The 12805-nt window shown below is 42.2% G+C and overlaps 1 protein-coding gene across 1 annotated transcript in view; it reads right to left on the reverse strand.

The window, feature by feature from the left end:
* The window catches only part of LOC111975388 (histone-lysine N-methyltransferase, H3 lysine-79 specific), a 29438-nt gene extending 18339 nt beyond the window's left edge, over window positions 1–11099 (reverse strand). Inside the window, 4 exon segments of the mRNA XM_024003649.2 lie at window positions 5–68; window positions 476–550; window positions 671–714; window positions 10724–11099. Coding sequence (XP_023859417.2) covers window positions 5–68; window positions 476–550; window positions 671–714; window positions 10724–10804 — 264 coding nt within the window. The 5' untranslated portion in view covers window positions 10805–11099.
* Between the last annotated feature and the right edge of the window lie 1706 nt (window positions 11100–12805).

A 12805-nucleotide genomic window follows, 5' to 3' on the forward strand; every position in this document is an offset into this window, starting at 1 on the left:
TCACCAGCTGGTGGATGCTGTCGATGGCTCTATTGTATTTGTCACAAAGTCTCTGCATACTCTCGAAGCTGTAACAACACACATAGAAATAAAGAAATAACATCAACATTGTATGACAAGAAACCAACAGCCCATGACTTTGTTTGTGAGCTTGTCCAGCACCCTGGACACAGGAATGCTAATTGCATATCAGTTTGCCATCCCTCTACGAGACTCCTTCTCATCTCTTTTGGGCTGCTGCCACGGGAAACAAAAATATTCCTAAATTAACATCGCTGCCATTAATATCTTAATTACCTTCTGGGAATAATTATCCTTCAAATGTAAAGTGGAGGTGAGGTCCATTTGGTTCATACTCTGGATGTCTAAGTGTTATGTTACTATGGTGTTTGACTGTGACTACAGGTGCTCTGTTAGACTGTGCTTCAGAGCAGCATCATAATCCTTGTTCCTCATCGTCTGACCCTCGGCTCACCTCTTGGTGTCGTAGTCGATGAGGACATAGTTCTCCATGGCCAGCTTAAGGTCTGGGATCTCCTCACACACCCACCTGAGAACAATGGTCAACACATGGTTCACTTTGATCTAGTAGTCTAACTCAGTCAAGAAGTGCAGTCACTCACTGCACCATGCTTTTGAGATTGATAGGAGAAAGGTGCTAGTTACTTACCGAATGGTCTCAATGATTTCATGAGCAGCATCGTGGTGTTTGTCCTGGAGACAGAAAGTGAACACAGGAGAGAAGCGAGATTGAGTACTCTCAGTACGATTTGTTTATGCAAAAAGCATTTCTTGACAGCCAATAAAAATACTGACTTACTACAGTATATAACAGACTGGCAGTAACCAAAAGCTATACAGATATCCCAAAAATGTACACAAATATGCTAACAGCTACCAACACGAGTTCAGACAGCCGGGTCAGATAAGGCCAGCAGCACTCAATGACTTAATAATCCACACACAGCGCAAACCATAGTAGTTATGACTGCCAGCATAACAATTCAGGAGACACCACTGAGTGTATCACTGTTATCAAGCAGACATTCTCTAACTGGATGTGGTCTGGGAGACTGTGAGCATGTGAAGCACTCTGTCACTTAAGATTGCTGGGTTTTGTCAGAGCACTGCTGCAGCATGAGAGGAACTGCAGGATTTCAGTCACACTGGCTGCTGGCAGCCTGAGCTAACCCAGTGACCCACTTTCTGTGTCCTGCTCCAGCGCGGGGCCTGGGAGGGGCTCGGCGTGAGGGAACGAAGGAGGGTGGGAGTGAGGGAAGAAGGTAGAGAGCGACCTCCAGCCAGCCAGGCCCAGCTGCTTTCAGCTGGACTGGTATTGGCACAGTAGCAGCCTCCAGTTACTAGGCTCAGCGCTTCCCGCTCAATAGCACCACAACTCCCGCCATGGCACCGCTGCCAATAACACCAGGCCTGAGATTATTGCACCACAGAGGATATGAAATAAAATCTCCCGCCACAAGGGAGGCAAAGCGTTTCACAAGAGGAGCAAACGCTGCTATGAATAGCCTAGTAATGCAACCATCACAGAATACATGCAGCCAAAACGAGGGTTAACGCGCTAGTCCCAGACTGACAGCAGTGTGTGCGTGAGTGTGCGGAGGCGGCGAGAGGGGGGTGTTCCTGCCGCTCACACAGACGGCACGCAGCAACACCCACTGTGGTGCTAAAAATAAACTCTGGCTGAGAGAAAGAGAGCGTGTGGCACATGAGATAGGAGCTCTCAGCCAATCCCACACTCTCTTCTCCTCCGCTCCTCCTGACCCCCTGCTGTGGGCACACGACGGAACTGACGCACCCACCCACTCCCTCCCTCCCCCTCTCTTTCACGCTCTCTTCACCTCACCATGACACACAGCCGGACGGCCGGGCATAACGCCTGCTTCACTACGCATTAGTAACGGCCAATAATCAAATAACTAACCGTGTGCAACAGTGATATCATTACCACAGAGAAAGATAACTGACTCCATCAAAACGCTGCCTGTCCTAGAACATGGTGACAGGCTTCTATAGCGTTGGACTATGGTCCAGTGACTTATTGTCCTTATCGGTATCCGTTTTCACCCGCATGTTGTTCAGTAGGTGAGGGAGGCAGGTGGAACTGCCTTATACATGCCTGTCTTCTTTATCCTATTCACTGATAACAACACAGGTCACATGGTTTGTCTAAGGAGGGATTGGCTTGTTACAAAGTTGAACTTCAAACACACTTGAGAGGAACACATGAACACCATTAGCTAGGCTATCGACAACACAAACTAGGCAAGATGACATTGATTCAAATAGTGTCTTGTTTAAAGGCATTCTGGCTTTAGTTAAAGCACCAAGATTTTTTTTTTAACAWAGGCCTCTGCAGCAGAAGAGGTGTACTTCATATGGAAGCAGTTACGGATGACTTAAATCTGCAGATGGTGACTGGGTGTGTGAGAGAAAGAGTATTCAAGCATGTGGTGGTAACAGCTTCGGCGTGGGGAGACACGCAGGCAGCATATATTACAACTCTGTTGTTGTTCACTGCACAACACAAGAGCACAGTGTGCGTTGTTTATCTGTGGGTGAATGGGGCGATTTGGGTTGCACTTCGGGAGTCAGAAGTGCTGGAGTATGTGTGATCTATCTTTTGTGGTGGAGAGCAGTGGGCAGCATTATTAATACAACTTCATCTGAATAGTGACATATTGCACAGTAACATACTCATGGAAATTAAGTAGTCTGCTCAAGCGTTATTACAGTGACAGTCCTCTTCCATAGATCAAACTGTGCAAAAATAGCCACAATGAAACATCAAGGGCATGTGGTTTGCAGACTCAAGTGTTTTGTAATCCTAGTCTTATTTAACGCCCCTTCATGTCCTCAAAGTGGATATTGAGGAATTGTCTAGGAGGTCCTTATTGAAAACAGTGCTGGGACGCCACACATACAGATAATGAGCACTGGCTGCCTTGTTACTCAGTGCAGGACATGCCTATGATATTTAAGTCTATATTTATGATATCAAGACACCAACTTCGACAGAATAACTGAGGCACCAGCAGCTCTAAACAGTTTGCAAAATGCCTTTTCCTGAGAAATGGCCAGTCATGCAACAGTGCTCTTATCGGTCTCTGGCGTAATGGAGTGAAGTCAGCCGAGTCCAACTGTGGAGGATTGCGTCAGCAGCAGCACTGCCTAGTTCCTGTACTCTGACGTAAAGGAGCATTACCCAGTGTGACACTACAGGTCCCAAACAGACAACACTCCTCCGTGCTGTTCTGAGAAATTCTGTTTCAGGTTATTCATTTTTTTTTTAGCACAGTCTCACCACAATTTACTATAAAATGAGAAATACACCTGAAACACACTTGAAGCCACCAGAGAAACCACAACCATTTAATCTGCTTCCATTTCTGTAATCGCTTGTACAATCTGCTAAACTTTAGCATTCAGCTAAAGGATATGTTCAAGGCATGCTGCACATGCAAGGTCTAAAAACACAAGAATCTGCCAGCAAATGTGTTGTTGGAGTTGTACTAGGGCCCTAACTAGGATAAATATTTTCAACATATGTTCTATCTAGTAAGTTCAACATAGGTTAAAATATTTTTAAACTATATTGATGCAAAATCTAAAGAAGCTTGGTAATGGTCCAAGGGCTGGGTGATATGGCCAAAACACCACATCATGGTATAAAAAACATTTTGGACGGTAAGATGGTATTTGACAGTATTTTATGTTTTTGATTAATAAAAGTTCTACATTTGCTTTATGAGTAGTGTGTGACACTAGGGTGGCGACACATATATTCTAAGTGATTTCAATGGGTCTTTCTCCATTCTGATTGTTTTAGACTGTTCAATTCAACTTCAACCAAAATGTATTTTCAGCATTGTCATACATTTCTGCATTTCAGGCACTCATTTGAGATCATTTCCACACTGCTACCTAGGGCTGCATGAGGGCAAACAATAAAGGCCTTATTTTTAAGCAAATGTTGTTTACTTGCAAATTAGATCAAAAAACTTGGATGAACTGTTGGAATCATGGAAATAGAATGTTTATTCCAATTCTATAGTTAGAATATAAATAGTTGGCATTTTGAATACAGTGTTAGACATGACAACGAATGAAAATGCCAAGGAGGAGTTATTGTGACAGGGTAGGAACCAAAGTGTTGATAAGTGTTAACTAGGGGACCCTATAATTTTTGGCTACATTTAATGTTCTCTCTTAGATTCTTCATGTAGCTAACATTCGTGCTTAATGTATTCCTCTTTGATTAAAAAGATACTGTTGCACAAACAAAATACTGACTTAGGTTAACACCATCACTGGTATTATCAGACTGTATAGCTAATTACGTTTGCTCTAATTACATTTGACTCAAGTAGTGAAGTAAACTATAAAAATGGAAGTTACATCACATTTAACAAACCAAACATTCAAATAGCATTATAGAAGGTAAAGTAAAAACCCAAACCGGTCCGTGTATCAATACCGGTATATTGTAAGATACGGTATACCGCCCAACCCTACATGGTGCCAACATCATAAAGAACACTCAGCATTGATTCATTGTTTTTAATCAACTGTTTTTAAATCTACCCAGGATCACCAGTCTGCAAAAGCTTTAAAAAACCCATGGAATGCAATAGACTATTGTCCACATTCAACCTACCCTACAGGTTTATTCAGTGGCATTTGCATCTAACAACCCAAACGTAGCCTAGTCCTCCATATATTCTTCAAGCTATATAGGCTATTTCTGGATGCCAAAAGAGTTGTAATTAGTACTCAGTCTAACACACCCTTGCTGCTGGCTGTTAGTAGTCGCCTCTGCACTAAAACATGTTTGAGGAGACTAAACTTCGTTAGCAATATTGTATTGGGTGTTCACGTTTATGTTCGTGACTAGGTTCCAAGTTCAACTCTTTCAGCTAATTCCCTGAATTTGCTGCACTGGTTTCAAAATTGGGATGGATATTTGTGATCAAACAATGAGACACACGTGGGAGTGACATGGGATGGTATATCCCTAATTTTCATTGTTTTCTTGTGACCCAGTGAAAAAGCAAAATATATCCATAGTGGGTGCAGACTTTTGCCATCCACAACTTGCCTTTTGAAACACAAATATAAGGAACTACAGTTATGGGGAATTATGTATCGTACCTTCTATGCAGCTGCAAATTATAGCTTCTGATGTGGTCATTCTTCCTATTGGCACAGAAGGTGCTTTGTCCCATGAGTGCAGGGGTGTAATAATTCATCCAAACAAGTTGCAAAACGGTTCAAGCCCAGTCGCCAGCTATCCCCCAGATTCCCAAAGAGTGTGCAATAACAGGAACAGTAGACGTCATTAAAGGCAGTGACCGCCAGGCAGAGCCATTTTCATTTGGATTCCAGCTAGCTGACTAAATTCAACTCCATGGTGAAGTAAGTTTCTAATAATCTTTGTGAAATTCAGCTCCGACTACATCTATTCGCCCAAGGTCTATACTTTCAATATATTATATTATGAAATGCATACCCTGTACCTAAGTTTGTCCTCTGTAGTTGCGTGCCTTTGTTAGCTGGAATTCATACTTTTTAATAAAACGTTAAATCAAATACAGCCACTAAATGTTTCCTTGTTGACATTCATGCTAAGTTGCCATCTTAGAGCAACAGCAATGATGAAACAGTAGGTGGTTGTATTTGATTAACATTTTATTAAAAAGTATGATTTCAGCAAACAAAGAAAGGCATCTAAATACAGAGGACCAACATAAGTAAAAGGAAATACTTTTGATCTTGTAGTCAGAGCTGAATTCCACAATGCCTGGTCTCTGATCAACTCTGTTGGTGGAGTTCATCAGAAACTTCCTTCACCATTGTGTTGAGTTTAGTCACCTATAGTCTAGCTAGCTACTACAGTGGCTGTAATTTTTCAGCACAATATTTTGCTAAACAAATTCCCTTCTTTTTGTATAGCTAACGTTACATTGCTGAAAGTTTCGGCAAAATTAAATGCATACATGAGTTGAATTCCACGTATTGCAAATGAGGGGGGATTCCAGTAGTTGAAAAAGTACCCAATTGTCATACTTGAGTAAAAGTACAGATACCTTAATAGAAAATTACTCAACTAAACGGGAGTCACGCAGTAAAATAATACTTGAGTAAAAGTCTAAAAGTATTTCATTTTAAATATACTTAAGTATCAAATGTAAAAGTAATTTCAAAAATATACTTAAATATCAAAAAGTAAAAGTATAAACCATTTCACCACTTCATTAAGTCAGGATTCCTATTTGACTCAGCCATGCCTCCTTGCCCAGCCAACATTTCCTCATCTCCCACCCCTTCTAATGAGATTATCCCCAATGCTTCTCCCTCTTTTTCCCCTGACCCACTACAAAGTTTCTCCCTGCAGGCAGTCACTGAGTCCAAGGTGCTAAAGGAGCTCCTGAAACTTGACCCCCAAAAAACATCTGGGTCAGATGGTTTAGACCCTTTCTTCTTTAAGGTTGCTGCCCCTATCATCGCCAAGCCTATKTCRYACCTTTTTAACCTGTCTCTCCTCTCTGGGGAGGTTCCCATTGCTGGAAGGCAGCCAATGTTCATGATTTATTTAAAGAGGGAGATGAAGCTGATCCTAACTGTTATAGGCCTATTTCTATTTTGCCCTGTTTATCAAAAGTGTTGGAAAAACTTGCCAATAATCAACTGACTGGACTTCTTGATGTCTATAGTATTCTCTCTGGTATGCAATCTGGTTTCCGCTCCGGTTATAGATGTGTCACTGCAACCTAAAAGGTCCTAAATTATGTCACCATTGCCCTTGATACTAAGCAAAGTTGTGCTGCTATTTTTTATTGACTTGGCCAAAGCTTTTGATACGGTAGTCCATTCCATTCTTGTGGGCTGGCTAAGGAGTATTGGTGTCTCTGAGGTATCTGGTTTGCTAACTACCTCTCTCAAAGAGTGCAGTGTATAAAGTATAAAGTCAGACAATCTGCTGTCTCAGCCACTGCCAGTCACCAAGGGAGTACCCCAAGGCTCAATCCTAGGCCCAATGCTCTTCTCAATTTACATCAACAACATAGCTCAGGCAGATGATAGTCCCTCCTCGGATGTTGTGTTAAACGCTCTACAACAAAGCTTTCTTAGTGTCCAACAAGCTTTCTCTACCCTTAACCTTGTTCTGAACACCTCCAAAACAAAGGTAATGTGGTTTGGTAAGAAGAATGCCCCTCTCCCCACAGGTGTGATTACTACTTCTGAGGGTTTAGAGCTTGAGGTAATCAACTCATACAAGTACTTGGGAGTATGGCTAGACGGCACACTGTCCTTCTCTCAGCACATATCCAAGCTGCAGGCTAAAGTTAAATCTAGACTTGGTTTCATCTATCGTAATCGCTACACTTTCACCCCAGCTGCCAAACTAACCCTGATTCAAATGACCATCCTACCCATGCTAGACAAAATGTATAGATCGGCAGGTAAGGGTGTTCTCGAGCGGCTAGATGTTCTTTACCAATCGGCCATCAGATTTGCCATCAATGCTCCTTATAGGAKACATCACTGCACTCTATACTCCTCTGTAAACTGGTCATCTCTGTATACCCGTCGCAAGACCCACTGGTTGTTGCTTATTTATAAAACTCTCTTACACGGAACCCAAATCGGCTGCGCGCGTACGCCATCGTGCATAAATGTATTTTGTCCCCCTACACCAAACGCGATCACGACACGCAGGTTAAAATATCAAAACAAACTCTGAACCAATTACATTAATTTGGGAACAGGTCAGAAAGCATTAAACATTTAGGGCAATTTAGCTAGTTAGCTTGCTAGCTAATTTGTCCTATTAAGCTAGCTTGCTGTTGCTAGCTAATTTGTCCTGGGATATAAACATTGAGTTGTGCATTTCAGGTCAAATAACAAGGTCCTCTACTCCGACAATTAATTCACACATAAAACGGTCAACCAAATAATTTTTTGCCAGGCTGTCATTGTAAATAAGAATTTGTTCTTAACTGACATGCCTAGTTAAATAAAGGTTCAATAAAAAATATTCCTTATATTAGAGAAACCAGACAGCACGATTTTTATTTATATATTTTTAATTTATGGATAGTTAAGGGCACACTCCAACACTCAAGACATAATTTACAAATGAAGCATGTGTTTAGTGAGTCCACCAAATCAGAAGCAGTAGGGATAAGAAGGGTTGTTTTCTTGATAAGTGCGTGAATTGGACCATTTTCATGTCCTGTTGAGCATTTAAGTACTTTTGGGTGTCAGGGAAAATGTATTGAGTAAAAAGTACATTATTTTCTTTAGGAATGTAACGCTAGTGGAGTAAAATTAAAAGTTGTCAAAAATATAAATTGGAAAGTAAAGTACTAGTAAAGTAAAGTACTTAAGTACTTTAACATTACACCACTTGGGGTGTCACTAAAAACATCCCACAGAGTCTGACCCACACGAAAAAAATATTACTTGCTAGCTAACATAAATACATGGCTAGTAGTTAGCAAAGAAACTTACTGGTAACCAACCCATTTTTATGCATGTACTAGTAAGTAGGTCAGGTGCTAAAGTTTGCGAGCTAGCTAATGTTTGTTAAATGTTTAACGTTACATGCTGACCACACCGCTCGTGTTGCGTGTGTGAGCATTGCAAAATAAATATACACATACATGTTATTCAATCATTGCACCCACACTGCTCACGAGCATCTGCGACACCAGCCGCTAAAATAGAACCTGGTTCTATTTGTGACACTGCAAGTCCCGCGCGGCGCTCCCATCTCCTCATTGGTTTTTAGGAGCACATACCCACGTGCCATCTCCTCATTGGTTTTTAGAAGCATATGCCCACGTGCCATCTCCTCATTGGTTTTTAGAAGCACATACCCACGTGCCATCTCCTCATTGGTTTTTAGGACCATATACCTACATAGGTGATTGAAACAGGAATTGAGGTACACACTCCAGTCAGTAGTGGTAATGCACTTTAAAGTTAGTTGCCAACTGCCATATATAGTCCAAAGAAGCAGCAGCAGCAGCTGCTTGAAGGAGGAGAGATTACTAGAAACGAACTTGGTTTACCCTTTTATCTGTGGGTTAATTGTCTGAGTAGAGGACCTTTTTCTGGTAAAATAACTATGTTTATATCTCAGGACAAATTCGCTAGCAATAGCAAGCTAGCTAAATTGGCAAATATTTAATGCTTTTCAACCTGTCCCCAAATTAATATAGTTGGTTCAGAGTTTGTTTTGATATTTCAACCTGCGTGTCCTGATCGCGTCTGTGGGTGGACAAAATCAACATGCACGTGTTATACGTGCGGTCTGGTCAGCATTTTAGACAGAATTATAACGAGAGTTAAATAAAACTGTTAAAGCTAATGACCTAACGTGGAATGTCAGCTAGACTTATGAAAACGAGGAACCGATGTAGTTAGCTAAGTGTGCAATGTTTCTCGTGTGATTTGTGAAATCCTCCTATCTAAWGATTTGTGTACACTAACGTAAACTCACCCCATTACGTACAAATGTGCGCAACCGCAACATTCAAACGAGGCTACAAAGACAACTAATGGGACTGCAGCGACTGTGTTGACTTCAAAATCGGGGGTGTGAACTAGGTTTCTATTCAAGCGTTGATCGACATGGTAATGGCTCTATAGTATTGGCGAAAAGTTGAAAAAAACGGACCCTCCGTTACATCGTGGCGTGTCATGTCGTAACGTACAGCACGCATAAAGCAACTATTTCTGTCTTACAATCTCTCTCCACCAGGTGTAGCACTTCTCTCATCCTTTAAAAACAAGAAATGGACAGTGACGGGGGTAAGGGGGATACCTAGTCATTTTTTGCGTCATCATCATTCTCAAAGCCGCTGTTAACTTCTAAGATCAATTTAGCACCGCCCTAAAAACCCGATTCAAATTCGACACAAACCTTCAAATAGGTATGTAATCACACATTATATAAACTCTTTATAGTGTTTTATTTACATTTTAGAGGCAATAAGGTGATAAGTTGGACAGATCGAGTGAAAAAAAAAAGCAATTTTCCCACAAGACATCTCTCCTTCTCACTATCACGCATTAGTTTCGCTTCCCCCACCTGCCATTTTTAAAAAGACCCGACGGTGCTCATTMCCTGCTTGAATTATGCAGAAACGGGCAGTGTTTAGGTCATGTAATTGATTCTGTTGGAAAGGGGAGAAATTGTGCTTTACAATGTTATTGACATTACAGCTGATCTGGAAGTATTACGTTTTTGGGGCGCTAAAATAAGGGCAATTGTACGGACCAAGGCGATGTACGAGTTTACGTTACTATAGTAACGTTAATTAGCCTTGGTTTTAGGTTCAGTATGTAGCCACATTAGGTGCCTATCCCACTTAGTGGATGGATAACGTTATACCGTAATGCAATATCTACTTTCACTCCACGTGCACATTTGTCGCTTCTGGATAGCTCCGAAAATGTATTATCTACACTGTATGCTAACTCAGTGGTGGTAGACTAGTGGGCCGTCTGTCTGACCTGCATGGCTTGCCTTGGCTTAGTAAGTAACCTTAGCTAGCAAGCGGATCATTAGCTAGTAGCTACCGTTAGCGAATTAACGTTAGCTAGCAACATTACATAGATTAATAAATCCAGTACTGACTTGGTTGCCCAAGTTATACGTTAGCTGGCAAATTGTTTGGTCTGATTAAATACTTACGTATACTGGTAACGGCCACGGATAGCCAGCAGCTTCGGCTCCAACCGGCGACTTCAGCTTGAGTTCTAGCTTTTCTCCCATTCTACACTTTCTCCTGCGTTTGCTACGGTGGTAGGCTGGCTATGCTTGCTAGTTTAGTGAGCTAGCTACTACAATGTGATCATGTTGTCAGAAAAAAAATCTTAAGACAATATACAAAATGTCGATTATTGTAATGGAGTGAAGTAGTGCACGCCCCTTGTAGTCCGACGTTCAAATATTTCCGTTTGATTTTAATCAATTTATTTCAAAAATAAATGTTCATGCCGAGCGGCTACTACACCTCGTCCTCGGCAGTACAGCCGCCATCTTGCTCCGCTCGGCGTGAAAAAAAAGTCGAAGCGGCCTCTACCAAAGTGACAACGTCAGGGAGGGGGGACTCGGAGCTTGGGAAGTATACGGTTACCGGGAGTGTACAACCGGATTGTTACATTTCGAACGGTGACCATGACGAAAACAACGAGTCATTATCTTATGTAAGACAGTTTGAATTGGGATTTCCCGGGAGCAATAACGGCCAACTGGCGGGAAATACAGTGAGTAATCAAGTAAAATGGTCACAGTGAATTACGAAAGTAATGTTTTTGTTGTTATGGAGCAGAGGGGCAGACCTCTAAGTAGTTTGCGTTCCTTATTTCATGTTCAGAGGTGGTGATGGATCTTGTACAAGAAACACACTCAATTGGGTGCAATCCCACTTCTAACACCAGTGTTTCAAATTAGGGTGGGTGGTGGTGGGGAAGGCTCAACCATGGTCCCTGTCACCAAAGATTACTGTATCTGTGCTGTCACTGCAAATTATGCCAAGAGGTCCTATGTTGCTTGACTTTAGGCATTGTAAGGTTCTACACAAATGCCTATAGGCATCCCTCTGCTGCCACCAGTGTAGCAAACCAATGTAGAGAGAGGGAATGCTGTAGTTCAGGGACCCCCAGGGGTTCCCCAGGCACTGCCCCCCCCAAGAAAATTTGTTTACATCCCAGTTAGTGAGCATTTCTCCTTTGCCAAGAGAATCCATCCACTTGACAGGTGTGGCATATGAAGACGCTGATTAAACAGCATGATCATTACACAGGTGCACCTTGTGCTGGGGACAATCAATAAATAAATAAAATGTAGTTATAAAGCCCTAGTTATAAACACACGGTCTCAATGGGGATAGCTGAGCTGACTACACTGACTGTGTTAGTGGCAGACTCCATTAAGCTGGCAGGCTGGCTAACAGCCTGCTGCCTGGCCTGCACCCGAACTCATTGTGGCGTTAGAGCCCTGTCTATGTCGATAGATAAGATGAGAGCATCCCTCCAGCTAGGATGGAGTCCGTCCCTCCTCAGCAGGCCAGGTTTGATGGTTCCAGAAAGAGGACCAATTATCTAAAAAAATCTATATTTTGGGAGGGGCAGAAAACAGTTTAACCAGCGATTGAGTTGTGAGACTCTGCTGTAGAGCTCATCACTCCCCCTAATTGCGAGGGGGTCAGAGACAATTACTCGATGCCGACACATCTTTCTAGCTAATTTACACGCTGAAGCTATGTTGCACATGGTGACCTATGACTATCATCCTAACATTGTTGGTGCCGACGTGGATTACAATATCCCTATACTCTCTACGCTTGCCAGTTTTAGCCTTAGCCAGCACCCTCTTCAGATTAACCTTTACGTCGGTAGCACTGCCCCCTGGTAAATAGTGTATGATCGCTGGATAATCCTTTTTAAGTCTAATATTGTGGGTAATGGAGTCACCAATGACTAAGGTTTTCAATTTGTCAGAGCTAATGGTGGGAGGCTTCTGTGGGTCAGACCACGTAACGGGTGAAGGAGAGACCTGAGAAGGCTCGGCCTCTGACTCTTTGCTGAATGGGGACAACCAGTTGAAAGTTTTTGTCGGCTGAATGACCAACATCGGTTGAGCATGCTGACAAGTATTTCTTTCCAGAAGCCTTGAGAAAATTGTCTGGCTGCGGGTACTATGCAGGGGGATTTATACTACTATCTGTACTTACTGGTGGCACAGACACTTTCATTCTTTCCTGCACTTGCA

Source organism: Salvelinus sp. IW2-2015, linkage group LG16 (assembly GCF_002910315.2).
Source record: "Salvelinus sp. IW2-2015 linkage group LG16, ASM291031v2, whole genome shotgun sequence".
Lineage (NCBI taxonomy): Eukaryota > Metazoa > Chordata > Actinopteri > Salmoniformes > Salmonidae > Salvelinus > Salvelinus sp. IW2-2015.